General features: G+C 37.8%; 1 protein-coding gene across 1 annotated transcript in view; it reads left to right on the top strand.

Annotated features, from left to right (window-relative positions):
• LOC139719980 (sideroflexin-5-like) overlaps positions 1-22547 on the top strand; it is a 51869-nt gene that overhangs the window by 13165 nt on the left and 16157 nt on the right. The window contains exons 4-8 of the mRNA XM_071631360.1: positions 1045-1099; positions 3150-3229; positions 13830-13886; positions 14793-14858; positions 20078-20168. Of these exons, the coding sequence (XP_071487461.1) occupies positions 1045-1099; positions 3150-3229; positions 13830-13886; positions 14793-14858; positions 20078-20168 (349 nt within the window). The remainder of the gene's footprint in view (positions 1-1044; positions 1100-3149; positions 3230-13829; positions 13887-14792; positions 14859-20077; positions 20169-22547) is intronic.

Here is a 22547-nt window from a genome sequence, read left to right as displayed (position 1 = left end):
GGAGCAGTGATTTAAAAAATGTCCAAGATATCACTTTTGATGCATATGTGTAGATCAGTTGTATCACAAAACTTCCTACCATATAACATTTTTGTAATAAAGCTTAACATAAAAGGAGATATCACTATTTTTCTCATTAAACCATAACTAGACGGTTTAGTCTGGAAACATTTTTGTTATAATGCAATTGTTCACATTTTGTGTATTTAACAGTACTTAACATCAATTATACTGGTTCAAATTTATTTTTGCATTGGCTGTTTCTTTCCCTACCTCATATTTTAGAACTATTTTGAAGCACTAATAATGGGTTTTTGTTTCATCAGCAAATGGTAAATTATGCCTTTGATATTGAGTGGTATGGAATGTGCTCCCTGGATTTGTCATGTTGAGTCTTAAAGGAATCGTATAGATTGGTTGAGACCTTACTTCAGGTTTCTAACATTTGTGTGTGTGTGTGTGTGTGTGTGTGTGTGTGTGTGAGATAATTAGAAATCTCTTCTGAAATATGCAAGTGCATGCAATTTCAAGAGAAATTCAACATTTATTTGATGAAAATTGGTTTTGAAAAGGTGGAGATGTCCAAAACAGCGATCCTGATGGTAAAAGGTGGGACCCATCTTTTATTACGATCGCTGTGCTCTAATTTATTTTTGGATGTCTCAGCCATTTCAAAACCAATTTTCATCAAAATAAACTTTGAATTCCTGTAGGAATGGTATGCTCTGTACTATTTCATAAGTGGTTTCTTTGGTATTTATCTCGCAAAAAGTTAAAAGCCCAATCCTCACCTCCACCAATACTACAAATTGTATACCATCCCTTTTAAATGACACTCATACATCTCTTTTGTTAATGCAGTGATGACACCTAGTTTTACCAATGAAGAGCAGTGACTGGTTTCCATGCAAATTTTACTAAAGCTGTAAAAGTCAATGATTCATACATCTGAAATGTGTTGATTCTTCTGTTATAAATGTAAACCAAGCAATACATTTCTTTATTCACCTACAAAGCACCCTTTTTTCTTCCTATTTACAACAGGCCATTATTCACCCAGATACTGGAGATAAGTTGTTTATGCCATTCCGAATGTCAGGTAAGTAAAGACTGATTGTAATTTTCTTGTAGCTTATGGTGAACCTTGTGTGCATGTAAAATCATTGTGCCACTTGTGATTCCAAAATTCAACAATGTTACTGTAAAGCCATTTCAGGCCAACAATTCTCTTTGATGTGGAAAGCAAAACAGAAGTTTAGAATTATGTCATTAACAAACTTTGAAGCAACTTCATTTGGAATGTGATTTATGCTTTCCATTGCTGACTGCCAATTACACTTCTGTGGATATTTAGATAAGTATCAAAAGATGGCAACCACTTGCACACTATTTAGTGCTGTTTTCTACTAATTAAGCTTTTTTTTTTTTAAATGTTCAATCATGGTGTATTTAACAGATTAGATGAATTGGAAAATAAGAATGAAACCAACTTGAACAAGACAAATTGATTGTCACTTTTGTTGGAAGATTTTTGTCATGTGTAGCCAAACAGAGAGGATCCCTGGAAAACAAGAAGGCATATCTTGATATGTCTGTCAAAGCATTTAATCACAGCATTAAAAGATGACTCCTTAGATGTATCATGGTAGATAAAGGATTTATTTATTTATTTATTTTTTGATCTGGAATTGTATGTAAATCGGTGAATTTAAAGAGACTTATCATATAGCTCAAACAAGAATAGCAGTACTTATTAGTACTTAGACAATATAAAGAATAGTCAAATTGCCCAACCAGAATGATTCAGCGTCCTTTAAGCTCTAGCAGATAAACATAATCTGCGGAAGACTGCTGTGGACTCTGACCCCATGTGTGAGTAAAAGCTGTATAATGGAGTTATCTGTATGTCAGTTGTCATAAATGAACAGCAGTTATTGCGTACCGTACTTTCCTACATTATGTTGCAATAAATGGCAAAACAGTGTCAGTTGTATATGCATTTTTATTGGATGAAAATAGTATAAGAAATCTGCATTAACTAGCAAAACACTATGGCACCACATATGTGAGGAACCCATTGGAACACTCTTGTATCCAGTCTAGCCTTACATTGTAGTTTGATAGTGTGCAGAATTTTGATGCAATTTTTTTCTGGTACAATTTGATATCCACACATTTTTACTGATTCAAGACAACTTTATGAAATGAATTTAAAGGCATTATTTACCATTTGCAGATGAAACAAATACCCAGCTTTAGGGCTTCAAAATAGTTCTAAAATGTGAGTTTTAATACGGATAGAAACAACCAATGTAAAAATGTTAATCAGTATAATCAATGTCAAGTATTAACAGTGAACAATACTTTATTGTTTGTAGAATAAACCATCTACAGTTATGGTTTATTGTGAAAAATAGTGATATCTCCTTATATTTTACACTTCATTGCAAAAATTTTATATGGTAGGATGTTTTGTGATACAACAGACCTACACATATGCATCAAATGTGATAACTCAAACATTTTTAAAATCACTGCTCCCAATGGTAAACAGAACCTTTGAAATAAGGATGTAATTACATATTCATTGAGTACCTTAACTTTGACTTTGTAAGGGAAAGCCTATAAGTGGTTGCAATGGTTCAAGGTACAGATACAGATGTTGTGTGGGTATGGACTTGTCATACTGTGTCTTGTTATAAACATAGTTATGAGAACAAATAAAACTTGAAGATATATTAAAGAATTAAAATAAAAGGAATCAATTTCAGATGAGTGCAAGGCCATAAACGCAATGTGTCAGCCGGTCCATGAAAAGTATTGCTGAAAGATAATACTTGGCAGATGCAGTGCTTCTTTACACTTTTATTGTTTTGTCAAAGTTTATTGCAGGCATTACCAGTATTTTGTTTACATTCACACCTTCACATGGGGGATTTATTTCATATGAAGCTTTTGCTGCAAGCAAGATGGCAGCACTACTCATGTAGCATGATTGCAATCTTTCCAGTGTCATTGAGTGTCAATATGTGAACTCCCCATATGGCTACAAAGACTCTGTGCCAAGGATTGAATTGCAACATGTAGTAATTAAGATGGGAATTTCTGTTGTTTATGCATTTGTCATCTTTCCTCATCTCATCTCACAGGATTTATTCCGTTTGGTTCCCCGATCGTTGTTGGTCTTCTTCTTCCGAATCAATCACTGGCGTCCACTGTCTTCTGGCAGGTATTAGCACATCAGCCATGACATACAAAACAATACCCCTTCTTGAAAATATACCATTAGCTGTGGTCAAACTGAAAGGGGCATGGCATGAACATTATTGATGATTTAAGTCAATCAAGCTTTCCTTTTTTTTACTTTTTTTTTTTCAAAGCAGTGAGGCAAGATATATATGGATTTCATAAGTTTTACGTAAATGCACTGAATTGCAAGTTTTGATATGCAAATGAATCGTCAGATATTCCAGTCTTGGTATTTATACATGGATGATGAGCAAGTAGCATTAAATTTGTTATTTTCTCTTCCATTTCGTTATCTGGTGAGATGTCACTGCTCTCAAAACATCAACCTGAAGACCCATGGCCCCACTCAGAACCCCACCCCTCACAATATTGATAGAGAGCATATTCTTACTGTACATACACTATTATGTACTCTATGCGACATATATTTTGCAGGATTTTTATTTTCATGAATTCCATGAGTCGGGTACTACTTGCAAATTCAGCAAGTCATGAAAATATAGGCTCTGATCCCAACGTGAATGTGACATGCATACATTTCCCGCATTCATTACTGTACAATACAATCATGAATGTAGCCACTCACAAAATTGTCGCAAAGTCGCGATTTGTGAAAAATTAGGCTCACTAGATATATGCCGTATACAGAGGATGGTAAGAGGTCAGAAGTCAAGGCAGAAGGTCACTGAAACTTATGTTTAATTTTGTAAAGGAAAGGCCCTGGGAATGTTACTTGGCAAATAGAGAAGAAGTAATGATAGGCCTGCAGATGATGGCCAAAAAGTGGCTTTAAAAAGGCTCAACTGGCAACTATCGTATAGTAAGCAAATTTTAACTTTTTTAAAAAGTATACGTCCTCACAATATCCCACATGAAATTTACCCAGAAAATCTAATCGGGAACATGCTCAAATGACGTCATCAAAATGGCGTCTTAAGGACTGCAATTTTGTTAGAGTAATTGTCGCTTCCCGTTATCCAATTTTAAAGATTTAAATGTATGAACTTATATTTTGTAGGTCAATGAACACGATGGATGCCTTTTCGAATTGGTCATACAAAAATAATTTACATAAAATGCAAATTAGTGGTAACTGTAAGAGTACATTCATAACAACAGTACTCACGTTGGCCTAATGCACGTTTTGCAGATGGGGACGTGGGATTGAGGGGGTAAATTTGGGCGCCTCCCAATGGGTCGCTTTAAATGTACACCCCTTTTTACTATATATTAGTATTGTAAAGCAGTGTCTCCTGTATTGATTACATTGCATTTCTTGGAAACAAACGTGCCCTTGCTATAAGGCATGACAGCATGTACGTTTGGAACATATTCGCGTTATATGATAATATATGTTTTCTATATTGCCAAGAGGATAAAGGGCATTTTGGGGCACACGGCACAGGATTGCCCTTCAAAAAGCACCCTCTTTATTATGTAGATCTTGTAAGGTAAATCTTCTTCTATCATTTCCATGACTTTTCATTGATGTAAGAGTGTATTTGCTGCATTGCCGGACCTACTTTTAAAACCACTCACGCTAGAACAACTGTATTTGCGTTGCTAATATCCGTATTTCGTAATAAAGGCCGTGAGCGTAGGTGTAAATTTAGACACCTCTTCAAAGATTACCTTTGAATGTTCACCTTTTTGACAATGTAGTTATTGTAGAGTAATGCTTCCTCTAGTAATTGGTTGCATTTTTGGATACAAAAGTGCCTTTGCTGTACGGCACAATGGAATTTCGAAAACATGTACGTTTGGAACATATATTCGCGTTATGTGATATTATGATTATGTTTCCTATATTGCCGTGAGGGTGGAATATTTTTTGGCACATCCCACAGGGTTGCCATTTAATGTGCACCCTCTTCACTGCATGGATCTTGTAAAATTAAACCTCTTCTATTATTTCCATGACTTTTCATTGTTAAAAAGTGTATTTGCTATATTGCCGGAACTACTTTTAAAACCATCCACGCCAAAACAACGGTGTTTGCGTTGCTAACATCTGTATTTTGTCTTAAGGGGGCTTGAGCGTAGGTGTACCTTTGGACAATTTCCATGGAGTTGTCTTTTAATGTTCACCCTCTTGACGATATGGATATTGTAGAGCAATGTCTCTTCTATTAACTACTGTTCGACCTCAATTATCCGGCAATGTCGGGACCGGCGCTCATCCGGATAAGCAAATTGGCCGTATATGGGAAGCACAATGTCCATGTATATAGCTGCAGTCCAAGCTGCCGTCCCAGTGCACTGGCAGCTAGGCAGGTAGCGTACCCTGCAACGGTGGTGATGACCGCTTACTTTTACGGTGATAATGTGGTGTGAATTTATGTTAGTTCTGTCAGGAATATTGTAGGTAAATCATTTGAGTTTTGTAGAAATTTTAATTGAGTTTGAAGTCGCTTTTTTTCCTCAATTTTTGGATGAAAAAAAAAGTCCTTTACTACATGAACGCGTTCGGATAATAGAGATTTCGGGATAAAAGGAGGCTGGATAATCGAGGTCCAACTGTACATTGTATTTTTGAAAACAAAAGTGCCCTTGATGTATGTGCGGCACGATCGAAGTTTGAAAACATGTGCGTTTGTAACATATAGTATATACGCGTTAATGATATTCAATGTTTTCTATATTGCCATGAGGGTGGTGTACTTTGGGGCACATCCCACAGGATTGGCATTTAATGTGCATCCTCCCACTAAATAGATATTTTGAAGCAATGCTTCTCTTGTCATTGTATCCCCCGAACAGTCGGAGGATACTATGGATTTGGCCTCGTCGCGTCCGCCGCTCCTGCCGCCGCCACAGAGATTTCCTTGTGAGCGCTCTGCCAGCTGCAGTTCTTCTTCGATCATCTTCAAATTTGGCATGAAGGTGTATTATGGTAAGACAAAGACGTCTATTGTTTTTGGTGGTGGCGCCCTCGCTTGTTCCGCCTTTATACATGAAAAGGTGAATTCAATAGGGTCTGCTTGTGAGCGCTCTACTGGCTGCAGTTCTTCTTCAAATTTGGCATGAAGGTGTATTATGATAAGACAAAGACACGTATTGTTTTTGGTGATGGCGCCCTTGCTTATTCCGTCTTTATACATGAAAAGGTAAATTCAATAGGGTCTGCTTGTGAGCGCTCTACTGGCTGCTTTTCTTCTCTGATCATCTTCAAATTTGGCATGAAGGTGTATTATGGTTAGACAAAGACGCTTATTGTTTTTGGTGATGGCACCCTCGCTTGTTCCGTCTTTATACATGAAAAGGTAAATTCAATAGGGTCTGCTTGTGAGCGCTCTACTGGCTGCAGTTTTTCTTCGATCATCTTCAAATTTGGCATGAAGGTGCATTATGGTAAGATGAAGACGCCTGTAGTTTTTGGTGATGGCTCCCTCGCTTGTTCCGCCTTCATACATGATAAGGTGAATTCAATAGGGTCTGCTTGTGAGCGCTCTACTGGCTGCAATTCTTCTTCGATCATCTTCAAATTTGGCATGAAGGTGTATTATGATAAGACAAAGACGCTTATTGTTTTTGGTGATGGCGCCCTCGCTTGTTCCGTCTTTATACATGAAAAGGTAAATTCAATAGGGTCTGCTTGTGAGCGCTCTACTGGCTGTGTTTCTTCTCCGATCATCTTCAAATTTGGCATGAAGGTGTATTATGGTTAGACAAAGACGCTTATTGTTTTTGGTGATGGCGCCCTTGCTTGTTCCGTCTTTATACATGAAAAGGTAAATTCAATAGGGTCTGCTTGTGAGCGCTCTACTGGCTGCAGTTTTTCTTCGATCATCTTCAAATTTGGCGTGAAGGTGCATTATGGTAAGATGAAGACGCCTATTGTTTTTGGTGATGGCGCCCTTTCTTGTTCCGTCTTTATACATGAAAAGGTAAATTTTAAAGGGTCTGCTACTGTGTGTGACGCTGGCCTTGTTTCTTGACCAACTATTTTCAAATTTGGTATATAAATATATCATAGTCGAATCTATACATCTATACCTATTGATAATGCTGCCCTCACTGTTCCACCTTTTACAGGGTCAAAGGTCACCATCATGTCAAAATTTGCAAAAGTGCTTATTTATGCAATAACTTGATTGTTACTCAACAGATTTTATTCGGACTTGCTAGGGAGGAATATGGGTGATCATTCTACATGAAGAACACAACAGTTTGTGGTGACGGCGCCTTCAGTGTTCCGACTTTGGATGCCAATGAACATTTCTTGTGTGTGCTCTATCAGCCACATTTCTTATAAGATTTTCTTCAAGTTTGGCAAAAAGGTGCATTACAGTGAAATGAAGATGCCCATTTTGTTTTTGGTGGTGGCGCCCTCGCTTGTTCCATCTTTATACATGAAAAGGTAAATTTTACAGGGTCTGCTTGTGTGTGCGACGCTGTCTTGTTTCTTGACTGATTTTTTCCAAATTAGGTATGTAAATGTATCATAGTCAAATCTATACTCCTACACCCAGTGCCGTATATTAAGAGAGTCTGGCCAACTGCTAATTTGGACGCCATGTCGTTACCGCGCGTATTACGCGTCACAGGATTAGCGTGTACGCTCAGACGTAGCAAAATAACCAAGCCAAATAAGGGGCAGTTAACAATGGGCATTGCGTATGAGCGCACTTCAGTAACGACATGGCGCCTGTAGATCACGGGACCAGCTTTTGACCAATCAGAGGCTTCAAAACACGTAAGCCAAAAACCGAGTTGGCCAGACTCTCTTAATATACGGCACTGCCTACACCTATTTGGATTTTATCGTAAATTGCAACAGTTGCCATATCATACAAAATTCTGGCCTAAAAAGTAATCCAGATGGAGTATGAGAGACGGGTTCAGGGGATACATGTGCTCGATTGCGAGTTCTCTAGTTTCCACGACATTCATTGATATAAAAGTATTTAGCTTTATTGCTGGAACTACTTCTGAAACAATGCATGAAAGAACGTCGTATTTGCGTTCATAGTATCCGTGTGTTGTAATTATGGGGCTTGAGCGGCGGTGTAATTTTCGACACTTCCCAAGGAATTGCTTTTGAATGTTCACCCTTTTGACAATATAGTTAATGTAGAGCATTTTTTCTTTTTGTAATTATATTGCATTTCTTACAAACAAATTGAAACATATTTGTGCTATATGCTAGTGCATGTTTCCTATATTGCCCTGGGGGTTGGATGATTTTGAACACATCCCACTCGGTTGCCTGTGAATGTGCACCCCTTTGACTATATGATGATTGTAAAGCAGTGTCTCTACCATTTAAAAATCATGAAATGTAAAGTGTTTTTATTTACCACTCGGCAAAACGACTTTACATGCATGTACTAGTAAGTTTGCTTTGGCATATAATGCATGTGTTGTTAATCTGTTTTGGGATCACGACGGTCAGGGTAGGGGTGATCTTGGCACTTCCCAAGGGCTTGACAAAATAGATGTTGTAAAGCAACGTCTCCTATATCACCTTCATTGCATTTTACGAAAATAAAAGTGTATGTGCTACACAGGCGGAAGAGCTTTTCAGAGGCATGTAACCATGGAACATTTTCCGCAGTTGTATACTGCATGTTTTTCATTGCCTTTAGGATGCATGGGGTTACTTTGAGCACCTCCCACAAGGTGGTCTCTGCAAGTGAACCCTTTGGACTGCATAGATATTGTAGATCAATGTTGTTATTTTATCTCTACCCCGGCAATTTTTATAGAAAAAAAAAGTGTCTTGATATGGTAGGAATCCAATTCAATCCAATTCAATTCAATTTTTATTTCATTTTTCGACAAGAACAGATAAACATCACTTTCTTTGTAACAGAAAATGAGGTGCGTAAAACTATGTCGAATGAAAAGAATTTACAATGATTATAGCACCATATGATAATTATACATAATCATAAAACTCAAGTGATAGTCATAAAACTCAAGGAACGACCTTCTTTTTTGAGACATGCACTTTTGGAACGACTGTAATTGCGTTGGTATTTGCGTTACAAAGGGTCATGTATAGAGGCAATTAATGTGGGCACTTCCCATATAGTAGGCTCCCTTCGAATGATAACCACTTTAAGTATGTCAGTGTAAGTCAAAATTGCAGAGCAATATATCGTCTGTTGACTCCACTGAATTTCATTAAATAAAAGTTTCTTTGCTAGAGGACCAGAAGGACTGTACCCATAGAACATAATAATGTATTTGTGTTGGTACATGATTATTGCATGTCTTAGACTGCCTTTGGGTGGGGTAATTTTGGGCACCCTCCACGTGGTTGTCTTCATATGTGAACCATTTTCACCATATAGATATTGTAGAACAATAATTCTTCTATAACTTCCACTGAATTTTAATGGAAATGAAACGAAAAGGATGTTATGCACAGAGGTTTTTGCGTTTCAAACAGCTGTATTCACGTGTGTATGGTTATACCCCCGCCAAACGATGTTTGAAGGGGGTATATAGGAATCAGCGGACGGTCGGGCGGTCGGTCCGTTGCAAATCTTGCGTCGCGAACTACTTTCTCAGTTTTCAACCGATTCCCGTAAAACTTGGCACAGATGTGTGCCTTGGGTTGTAGATGTGCAAGACGTATTTTTTGACCGTACCCAAAAGTATGTTGCCATGGTAACGGCATATTATGGGCAAAAATGGGTACAAATCTTGCGTCGCGAACTCCTCCCACAGTTTTTGATCAATTTTTATGAAATTAGGTACAGATGTTCATCTGAATATGTTAATGTGCAAGACACATATTTCCGCAGTGGCAAAAAGTGCGTTGCCATGGTAACGGCATGTTATTGGTAAAATATAGGGCAAAATGCTTCATGGCAAAACTGCTTCATCAGTGTTCTTCCAATTCTCATGGAATTCATATTGAATGTTTGTCTTAGGATATAGGTCAGCATGACACATTTCTTGACAGTGACAAAAAGTATGTTGCCATGGTAACAGCTCACATATTATGAGCCAAAATGATGGAAAATTTTGTGTTGCAAACTACTTCCTCAGTTTTTGCCCAATTTCCATGAAATTTGGTACAGATGTGTGCCTTTGGTTGTAGATGTGCAAGACGCATTTTTCGACAGTACCCGAAAGTACGTTGCCATGGTAACGGCATATTAATGGCAGAAGATCAAGGAAAGATCTTGCGGATTTAACTACTTCCTCAGTTTTTTTGACCAAAGCTTATGAAATGTTGTTTTGACCAAAGCTTATGAAATGTTGTTTGGCGGGGGTATAACCAGTCGCTGTAGCGACATTTCTAGTTATGTTTTGTACCGGGCTGTGAGGGTATAGGGATAAATTTGGGTACCTCCCTGCGAGTCGCTTTGACTGTGCACCACTTTTTAAAGATATACACATTGTAGAAAAATGTCTCCGCTGGAAATACAAGAGTCGTTGCGAGAGGGCCAAACGACTTTGAAATAAAATCTTGTACGCTTAGAACAACGGAAATCGCATTGGTTGATGCATGTTTTGTAAATGGTAGTGGGGATGATATGATTGACTGGGGTAACCCGCAGGGTTTCCTTTGACTGTGCCATCTTCAATATCTCAAAACCCTCAAGGATGCAAGAGCTGAATCAACAAGATTCGAACAAACCACCCTCCAAATAGATTTCATTCATTACAAAATTAGACAAATTATAGATGTTGACACTTGTTTAATTTCGTACTTTGATTCTACATAATTATGAATAAGCTATCATTATCTGTCTGATAACAAACTCTAATTTTATGATATTATTCATGCTAGTTTACTAATGCTGTAAAGTTTGTTTTTGGTGAAGATAAACTGAAATATCATATTTGAACACTCTTCATATGCTCATACAGTATCAGGCACTTTGATGAATTAGAATATTCCGTTGGCTCGGTACCCTTTGCATATTATGCAAATGAGGCCCAGATTATGTACGTGGAAATGTTTTGTTTGCATCGCACTAACGCACATTGCAAACATAGGTTTCAACACTTTCGGTGTTCCAATCTGAAACCTAGAAGCATAGTTTTCATGGAAGCACTGTATTTTTATAATTATGGGAGCTAATTTGCATACTATGCAAATGGGGCCCAGATTATGTACATGGAAATGTTTGCATCGCACTAACTGACATTGTAAACATAGGTTTCAACACTTTCGGTGTTCCAATCTCAAACCTAGAAGCATTGTTTTCATGGAAACACTGTATTTTTATCATTATGGAAGCTAATTTGCATATTATGCAAATGAGGTTCAGACTATGTACATGGTGAAATGTTTGCATCGCACTAACTGACATTGTAGACATAGGTTTCAACACTGTCGGTGTTCCAATTTGAAACCTAGAAGCCTAGTTTTCATGGAAACACTGTATTTTCATCATAATGGGAGCTAATTTGCATATTATGGAAATTTAGTCACTTTGCCCCACTGGATTTCTTGGGACTTTTAGTATGGTGTTTAGGAGCCCATAACAAGTAGCACTGCAGTGGAATTCCTACTGTTGCAATTAGTGGTGGGTGAAACCCTATTTTGACTGGACTTATGTGATCTATGACAAAATGTGTGTCCAGTTTCTGTTCACAGTGCTTAATTTCTTTCAGAAGTACAGTATTTGTTGTAGTAGTCCATCGAGTATAATGAGCTTGCTTTGGTATCGTACAGAAGTCCATGCAAGACCCGTTTCACCAACATTGATTTCAGTGAGATCAGTGCCACTAAAGGGCTTTTTACACTTGTGTTTCTTAACCCCGGACTTTCTCTGACCCAGGACTATCGTTAGTCCCGTACCAATTTTTTCAGCTTTTTACACTCGCCAATTAGTCCCGTACTATCTCTTGTCCGGGGCTAAGGAGAAAACTGACCTTTTTACACTCGTATTTCTTAGCCCCGGACTTTCCAAACCACATGAATATTCATAATTACGCTGTGTACTGTACACGTACACGCATGCACCGGCAGCACTTGATTACCTCGTTTCTGATTGGTCAGTGAGGGTCGGACTTCGTCTCCGTCGCTTAGCCCAGGATTATTTTTTCGTTCTGTTTACACTCACTTGCTTGGCACCGCAATTGCGGTGCTAGCACCGCAATTGCGGTGCTAACCCCTGCTATTTTGCAGGGCCAGATAGTACCGTACTATCGGTGGGGCTAGCCCACTTTGGCAAAAACGAGTGTAAACAGAAAGTGGGCTAAGGATAGTCCCGTACCAACGGTGGGGCTAAGGCCCCCCCTTAGCCCCACCGTTGGTCCGGGGCTAAGCAAAAATTTACAAGTGTAAAAAGCCCTTTAGTGTTATCAGTTTCACTTAGCAAGTCCTCGTGACTGAAACATACCAATCAGAAAAGTGAGATAGCGAGACTGAAACCAATGAAAAGTTTGGTGAAACACCCTACAGGACTGCAAGAAAGGAACAGCCATGAACTAACCATTTTTATTGGGAGTGGGGGTGGAGGTGGAAGAGGGTCTCATTTTATGAGAAATTGACTTAATCTATGTTCTATGCCTAATTGCCTTGAACGAAATGTCAGCTTGTCTTATGATTGTGCCAAATGCAAAACAAAAAACAACAAAAAATCCAGCTACTGAGATGGAATATACATAATACACCACTAATAATGAAAATTGTGATTTCTAGACAGCTGTGTTATAATGGCTACAGGCAAGTTTGAGTGTAACCATGGTAGCTATGGTCTCTCACAGGTTAGGTCTCAACTCCAGTCAATTAAATTTACATACTTATATAAATTTAAAATGGTGTTTATCGTTGAGAAGATGTTGCATTTTTTGTTTGAGAAAAACATTGTTTTCAGCGTAAAGTTGCCATAGAAATGACCTATTTTGGGCTGAGATTTTTTGAAAAAGAGGTCACAAATGGGCCCAACTTTGCTTGAAGAAAGGCAGGAAATAAGATATACATACACTAGCAACTTATCTCATGATTAATGTCAGTTGCATAATGAACACTTGAGATATCCTAAAATTCCCATTCATTTTTCTGGTTTGGGGGGTGGCCATGTTGATGACGTCATTTGGGCATGTTCCAAAGCAGAACTTCTGGGTAAATTTTACTGGTAAGTTTGTTAAGACATATACTTTCAAAAAAATTACAAAATTTGTTTGTTATACGATAGTTGCCAGTTGACCCCCAAATTCAGCCTCAATCCGCTGGCCTATGAGTGAGGTATTTCCTCTAGGCAAAGGATTATGCTCATATATAGTACATACATTACGTGCTGTACTATTGGTGGACTGGAGTTAATGGATAAAGCATCCCAGTCAGTTGTGCTAACAGTCAAATTGCTTTATTAATATTACCGGTAAATGTTTAGTACTGTGCTGTCAGTAAGATTAGCATCATCATTTTGATGATTTTGTGGATTCCAAGCGGATCCCACCTGGCATAAGTATTCCTAATATACAACATTTTGTGTTTCGCGTCTGTCATTTCAAATGAAATTTGTACATTTAAAAACCAGATTCAGTTATTCAACGCTCTAGTAGAATATGAAAGCTGTAAATAATATCTTGTAAGTGAACATAATTATTTTGCTTGTCTATTGAGTTTGATATTACATTATGTATTTCATGTTTTGTTTACGTAGTGGATAAATCAGAGCCACAATGCAGGTGTCAACTATGCCAACAGAAATGCTTCAAAGGTAAGAATTTCTTTCATGTTTCCATGATGTCTTTAACCTAAACTTACATTCATACTTATGATATTAAGTTTTCTGGTGGCCCTGTTTATAATTTGATAGCATTAATAAATAATTTTTACCCATATCAAATGGAAAGATACCACCTGTTGTGTCCTCTTTGATTACATGTTGTCATGATGAGAAATGCTACGTGATGAATGAAGATAAAATAGTTTGAGGAAATGCTCATAATGTATTATGCAGTTGATTACAATTCAAAATTTCCATTTAAAATAGAAATTTGCTGGGTTCTTTATGCTTATTCAAGTAAGATGATGCAGTGTGCTTGTAGTTTGAACATTTAATGTGTGTAGATAAAAATTCATTATGCTAATATAAGCAGTCATATTTATGTGGTAAAGATTTGATCCCCATGATGAAAGATGAAGTGAAATTGAATATGCAAGTATCAACAAGATGAATTATAGGAAATAGTGAAACTATGTGGGTTGGATTATATCCTTTTGTATGGTTCAGTTTATCAATTACAACAAATAAGAGATACAGTGTATATCTTCACACCTACCCAAGTCTTTTAAATCCTAGATGTAGGAATAATGTTGAAAATTATCCATGAAGCCCTATAAAGAAACAAATAATCATGGTAGCAACTCATATTGTATGTCTGCATGGTGTATGGCTTAATTTGTGGTTCTTTTAAAGCATTTGTTATTTGAAAGAAAGGATATTTTAGAATTAGACAGTAACATTGTCTGTTGATGACAAGACTGTTTCCAATTGTCATTAAATGCATGATACATTTGAGAGTTTGAACTTTGCATTCTTTCCTGTGTAAGACCCATGAAATACAGTCATTTTGTTTTTGTTCGTATTTTTAGTTTTCCATTTTTCATTTTCTGTTAACAGGAAACTCCTATGTCCAGCTTTATCCTAGGGTATTGTGGAGCTGTTGGCAGTGCCTGCTCTATTGCAGTAAGTAGACATAAAAAAATTGCTTTCTTTAGGTTAAACATGAAACAATGCATTTTGCCTTATAATTCATGAGTTTTGCTTCTATATTCAGTCCATATTGCATTTTTGGCTTGTTTGGTATGTTGTTAATGTAAAAATGGATAAAATGAGCACTAAAAGTAAAAGCAAGACACAGCATAAGGCTTACCTTAGAACAATGTGTGAAGTATTTATATACAGTCAACCTCGCATACCTTGACATCTATAGTTAGCTGAATATCACTTACCTGGAAGGCAGAATTACATTTGTTATTTTCCCAATGAAATGCATTTCCTCTTCTGAAAACAACATGTTAGTTGAAATATCTTACTTGAAGTTTGGTTAGACCAGGCGTCCACTAGGGCGCGGACAAGACGCGGACAAGACCCGGAATGCAAATTTGGTGTTCCGCACTCCTTCGGCAACCTGTCCGCTCGTTCCTGAACGTGTCCGCTCACTGTCCTAAACATGTCCGGGCGTTTCCGCACCTTCGGGAGAGAGAAAAATTTCCGCGTCCAAATTTTGATCGAGACCAAAATTTGGACGTGGAAATGAACTTCCTGACACCTTCGGCGACTTGTCCTGACGATGTCCTGAGGATGTCCCGCTTGTCCGGAACCTTTCCGCTCCTTCCGCACACGCTCCGGAAAGAATCCCGCGGTATGGGGAAGCTTCGCGAATGAAAGCGGAAGACACCAGGAATGTTTTAGGACAGCGCGGAGCCGATGCAGATCTATATATGCAAGTGTCCGGAACCGATGCGGAAATTTTTTGATCCAGACACTAAAATGTCGACACTTTCCGCGAGCGTCATGCCAATGAAACTCAAAATGAGCAAGAAGGGAGGCGAGGCCCCCATGCAAATATCCCAATTAGGCACATCTTTCGTCTAGTGATGAAGAACAGGTAAATCTAAGGAATTTCCGGTCCCAGAAGGCAAAGAAGAAGGTAGTAGAGACTGTGCCAAAAGCAACCAGAAAGAAGTGAAATCAGCCCCTAACTTCCTAGTAAGTTTATGTTGATTTGATCTTTTCAGAAATTATTTTTCATTTGAGTGACTTTCCTGGTTCCTATTATTTATATGGTACATTTTCCTTTATGTTGTTTTCGCATTTTATTTGCAAACAAACTAGGTTGTCCCATGTGACAGCCCAGCTGAAAAATCACAAAAGTAGGTACACTCAGAAAAAAAAAGCATGAATTTTTGGCTAAATGTTAATGTATTATATAAACATGAACAAGTTGTTATTCATACGTAAATGCTTTCTAATGATACAACATATTAGAACAAAAGACAAATTCATCACACTAAAAAGCATGAATTCAATTGCAAAGATAAACCTGTGGTCTCATTACAATGTAATATCTTTGAAGCCCAAAATAACAATGAAAGCTAAAGATGATGGAGGAAAATGAAGAATTTTCTGTCAATTTAAAATTCAAGTGAAATGAGAGAAAAAGCAATAAATTATGAACTCGAAAAAGTGTTTAATTTCTGTCTTTCTTTTGTTTTTTTGTTTTTTTGTTTGCTGAGTGTATATATTTAAGTACACATTAAGCATCACAAATCATTTCAGAAATATTCTTTACCTGAATGATTTTCGTAGTTGTTACTACCTAATAATTTTATCTTCTCTTTTTGTTTTAGTTGCAAATAAACTCGATTGTCCAATTTGACAGCCCAGCTGAACCCCCCCCCCCCCAAAAAAAGAAGTAAATTAAAGTAGGTTAAAAATATTTCCCCATTCTTACACTTCATTGACAATAGGCTAGTAAGCTCTAAGCATGAAAAAAAAAACTTCTCGGACTTGAATCATTGCAAAATGTTCGAAAGTGACCAAACTAAGAGAGAGTTAGAGATGCACAAGGGTAAAAATGAGAGAAAGAAAAACAAATTTAATGATTAGGATCATTTTGGCATGCTCTGCAGAAGTATCAGACAAAACATGTATATACTTCACACAGTACGATGGATAAAGCACAGGTCTAAAAAAAAAGGAATAAAGGTAGGGTATATATATATAAGTAACAAAACTGCAACAAAGTTCATGCTGTATTCACAAACGGTTTATTTCTTGTGAAGAAATAAACCGTTGGTGAATACAGCATGAACTTTGTTGCAGTTTTGTTACTTATCTCTTTATCTTGCCAACACGTGGACTACCTTATCAACATTTATATATATATATATATATATATATATATATATATATGTATATATATATATATGTATATATATACATATATGTGTATATATACTTACATTTTTATGTATAATATATATATATGAATATATATATATATATATATATATATATATACATATGGTTCAAAAAGTTTGCGAATATCATCCATGTGACTGTAGGCAGAAAAAAGATTGTTCTCCCAGATGAAACAAATAATAAAAAAAAAATGAGTCGCCAGCCGACATGCAGACAATCCTATTCTTCGACTTTTGGTGGTCACATTTATAAAATAATATTGACCAATCATATCAACATAATATCAGCAGCTACTGCGGAAGCACAACAAGGAGTATCAATGACGGCTAGCAGTCAAATGAGGAAAAGTCAAAGTCGGCGCCAAATTCATACCTTGCCATTTTCCTGGTATTGTTCGCAGTTTGTCCGCATGCCTAACTTGTGTTGTCCGGAAGGCATCCTGATTGTCCGCGTTCATTCCTGGTGTAATCCTAGATGTTTCCGCGCTGCCCGGCTACGATTAGCATATTCCGAGGTATTTCGCGCTCTTCCAGAGTGATTCCTAGGAATGTCCGCAGTCAGTCCGCGGACAGTCCGCGGACAGTCCTAGGAATGTCCCAGGACAAGATAATTCACAAAGTTATTCCGCGTCTGTCGCGGACAGGATGCCGAAATGACAAAATTTGCTTCCGCAACCCTTCCGGGGCTTGTTCGCGCCCAAGTGGACATCCGCCCTTAGCGTGAAGGGAAATCCGCAGTTCCAACCTACATTTAACTTATTGTTTTTCCCTGCACAGTACTTAAAGCAAAGTTCCAGCTTTGCTGAACTAATTCCAGACAGAAAAAAAAATAGGATTGAACACATGTTGGTTGCAAAGACAGTGTCAGAAATCCTCTCACACCTGATCCTAAATGCTTCGAGATCAAAACACTCTTATGTCCAATGCAATATAATGAATGTGAGAAAAATAGCCCATGCCTACAGTACATAAGGCCTACATGTACACATTATGCACACTGCACTCTTAAGGCCTTTTAATGCCATGATAACATGATCTTGTCGGGGGCCAAGCAATGCATTGGAAAAGCGAATATTCACTCTCTTTGCTTTAAACCACTGTGTTCTAATTACCTCTGCCGTGGGAGAAGGTTATGTTTTCATTACTATTGGTTTTGCTGGAAAGGTTGTGAATGACACAAGAAACATATTAAATTTTGGTAGTGATCTGGAAATTTATATGGATTTTGTGAAGGATTTTTTATATTTTGGCAGGTAGGATCAATGAACTTGGGAGTTCAAGCTGCGCAGTTTTTAGGTTTTCATATGCGCACTAAAGTGCGTGCTCTAGTTTCTGCTAGGGCGAGGCGTACTACGCAGCTTGAAGTTGATGACTTAACAAAAGGCTTCTATAGTGGGAAATCGGGCGATTTTCAGCATGCATCAGAGTGCTTCTCTCGTATGTGACTGTGATAGTCCTACCGTGTGCACTGGGTTTTTTGTGCCTGCATGTGCACCTGTGGAGGTGTTGATATTAATCACAATCAACCACCCTAACATTTATCTCCATATAGATATTGAATGGGATGGATTGTTAGGGGTGATGTTAATTAATCTGAAGGTTAGTTAATCCAAAAATTATATGGAGTTCATTAATTTGAACATTTGTAGCATTATTCCAGAGGTTCATTACTCTGAAGGTTCATTAATCCAAAAATTAAATAAGGTTTATTATTCTCAAGGTTCTTTAATCTGAAAATAAAACTTTGTTATTCAGAAGGTTTGTTTATCCAAGAATGAAATCAGATTCATTATTCTAAAGGTTCATTGATGTGAAAATTGAATGTGGTTTGTTCCTCAAAAGATTTGTTATTCAGAAACACACAAATTTTGTGTAACTAGATGTTTGTTACCGGAAGTCCGAAAATGAAAAGGGCTCGCTAATCCAAACATCTGTGGTGTTATTCTAAAGGCCCAGTAATTTGAAACTATATGGCCCGAATTCACGAGGGTGGTACAAATGAAACCATGGTTTAAACCATGGACAAAAACCATGGAGCGCCAAGTGTCGCATGGAATATTTCGTTACGAAATCAGTAATTTCGTCGATGAAATGATTATTTTGTAATGAAATGACAACATTTTGTAACTAAATGAACATTTCGTCCACAAAATGATAATTTCATTAACGAAACGGTCATTTTGTCGACGAAATGACCAATTTCGTAACGAAATATTCTGTGCGACAATTGGTGCTCCATGGTTTAAACCATGGTTTCATTTGTACCACCTTCGTGAATTTGGGCCTATGAGGTTTGTTGCACTGAAGGTTCGTAAATCTGAAAATGAAAAAGGTTTGTTGATCAAAATTGAAAAAAAAAAGGCCTGTACTGATGAACCTTATGAATTACGAACCTTATTTTGTTTTGAAATTAGCGAACTTTTGGAATGCAAGGTTGACTCTATACAGTGGGAGGTTTTATCATACTCATGTTAAAACACATATTGAAAGCATGGACCTAGTATGAATCTTACTTTGATAAGCTTTCCAGCCAGTGTTCTTCAATATTTGCAGGATTTTTGCCAGCCTACGTTCATGTTGTGTCATTTTAAAACCCTAATTTGCTGTCATAAATGGCTGTCTTAGAAGTTGATCTTGGCTAATTATATTGTACTTCAACACGGAGTGGATAAAGAGGGGAAAATAAACAAATTGTATATTGACATTTGTGCATTTACTTATGCATCATTCTCTTCTCCAATTTCTTCAAGATGATACTGTGCAAGGCTATGAGAGAAAAGATGGCTTTACCGTACTTGCATTTTTCTTCATTTCTGTGCGACAGAGATAGATCATATTAAATTTTGATGGTAAATTGTGTATTTAATTGTGTTTTCCATTCTTTTGGAAATGTTACAAAGTTAACCATTTTTGCAGAAATGTGTAGCACATTTTGTGCGCTGCCCTTACTCTGTATTGCTTTCAAAATATCCTTCAAAGGTAGGTCTGAATGTCCTCATCAAGCGTGCAACCACCTTCAGCTCAGCAACCAGGATGATTATCCAGAGATTTGTGCCATTTCCTGCAGTAGGTATGTCTCTCACAAACTCTCTCTCTCTCTCTCTCTCTGATAAGTGTACCTCCTAGTTATTAAACTTTCAATCATCCTCCATTGTGGTTTCAATTTTTTTAAATATTTATTTCTCATAGAAGAATTCTAGATACATGTATAGAGGACATTTTGATTTTCTTCATATTAACAGCAGGCCTTACAATGCTGTTTAAATGCACACAAGTATCATCAATTTGATACCTTTAACCTGCTGAGGACAAGTCCTGAGTATACTCCAGCAAGTGTCTATGGGAAATGCGTGTTGTAGCAAAATCAGGCCATCCTCAATGGGTTAAGAGTGCATAAGTTGTGTTATAATAATGCTACAGCATTCATTCTATCCTGGACCATTATACATGAACATATCTAATTGAGTTTATTTTATATTTTTATTAATTGAATACTCAGTGCACTTGGGTATACAAATCTCCAATTGTTTGCATTATTATGTGTATCAGCTGCTAAACAGAGGCATGTGAGGAAGAGATGGGTGGATATGTGCTGAGTACAAGAGGTTAGGTGAAGAGGCCAGGGGGTAAGATTTGTGGGGACCGAGGGGAAAGGTACAAATTGTGGTGGTCAGGGAATAGCTTAGCAAAGGAATAGGAGTTGTTGGGAGTTTTGCTGAAGGAAGAAAAAATCTATGAGAAGGTGGTACAGGAGATGGAGTGACAGAGCAATAGAGGTTACATAGTGTTAACCTTTGAGAAAGAAATGATGACCGAGATTTGTGGGTGTGGTCTGTAAATTGGAAGAACGAGCCTTTGAAGGGACACGGTTCTTTGACATGGGAAATGGATTCCATTGAGGGGAGAAAGATGTGAAAACTGAAGGAAAAAGACACAAGAGTAAAGTTTTGAGGAGAGATACAGCAGCTATAGTAAGCATCAATGTACCAGATTTGTGGAAATTGTGTAAGGAAGGGGTATGAAAGGCATGTGATGAAGTGCATGAGAAGAAGAAAGACAGGATAGATTGAGGAGAGGGAGGTGGTGGTGGAATGAGGAGGTGATGGATGCAATAGCATGGAAGAAAGAGGGGCAGAAAGCTTTATGCAATAATAGGACTGAGCAAACTGAGAGTAATGCAAAGAAGATGGTTGTGAAATCTATGAGGAAAGAAACTGAGAAGGTGTTAGGCAAGTTGGATGAGAACCTTGAAACAGAGTTTTTAGGTTTTATGAGTGATGGAAAGCTGAATTTTGGCAAGAAAGGGAGAAGAAGTGTGTAGAGAGAGCATATAGAGAGAAATATGGATGAGGAGAATGATGAGGTGAGGGGATGAAAGCATCTATGGTGAAGTGGCCAGTGGAAAGGGTTTAGTTGCGAAGAAGAAGTGGAGATAATAAGGGAAGTGAAAACAGGAAATGCAGCTAGTTCCTTAGAAATAATTGTGAAAATGCAAATTGTGAGTGGAGAGATAGGGGCTGCTATATATGAGGATGGAACTCTGTCAGGGTGTGCGGGAGGGGAGAAGAATGCAAGGGCAAAGACATGAGATTTAGAGTTGGAGCAGAGCTGTCAGAGGAGTTTGACTGAAAGTTGGCAAACATAAAAAATCTATAGATAAAGAGTTCTCTGAACACATCCAATAGTTGTATTTACCTCTGGCAGTTTTGACGATGGGCTCTCATCTTTCTCAAACGATGGCTAATCGGCAAATGATGATTTGGCACCAATTACATCTCAAATCACATCATCAACTGGGAGGGGTCACGGTTAGTAGCAAGAGAGAGCCAGGACCTAAACAGACACATCAAAGAGGCCATCTGGATAAAGAGAACCCCCCACAACATGAATTGAGATGGGGAGGGGCATACCAACTGTCTGACGTTTATGACGGCGCTATCACTTGGATGTCACACCTGGGTGATTGCTAATTGGCACCAAATTGTCAGTTCCCGATCAGCCATCGTTTGAGAAAGATGTCAGCCCGTGGTCAAAACTGTCACAGGTAAATACAAGTATTGGACGTGTTTAGAGAACTCTTTTTATGCCTCCGCCACGAAGTGGTGCCGGAGGCATTATGTTTTCGGGTTGTCCTTCCGTCCGTCTGTCCTTCCGTCCGTCCTTCCGTCCGTCCTTCTGTCCATCTGTAATGAATTTTGTGGACAGCGTAACTAAAAACCTTTTGAGGTATCTTAATGAAACTTGGCATGTATGTATATTAGGGGGTGAAGTTGTGTCTATCAACTTTTGGGTGCACATACTCAAGGTCAAAGGTCAAAAGGTCAAGGTCAAATGCTTAAAATTTCACTATTTCCCCCATATCTCTGCAATGCCTGACAATATTTTCTTGAAACTTAGTGTATACATGCGTTACCCAATTAAGATTCTTTGGTGAAAGTTTGGGGTCATG

The sequence above is a fragment of the Diadema antillarum genome, unplaced genomic scaffold (assembly GCF_040938485.1).
Source record: "Diadema antillarum isolate AM-2024a unplaced genomic scaffold, OU_Dant_1.0 scf00000010, whole genome shotgun sequence".
NCBI classification, from domain to species: domain Eukaryota; kingdom Metazoa; phylum Echinodermata; class Echinoidea; order Diadematoida; family Diadematidae; genus Diadema; species Diadema antillarum.
Note: the sequence above shows the minus strand (reverse complement) of the source record. Positions and strands in the feature narration are given on the sequence as shown.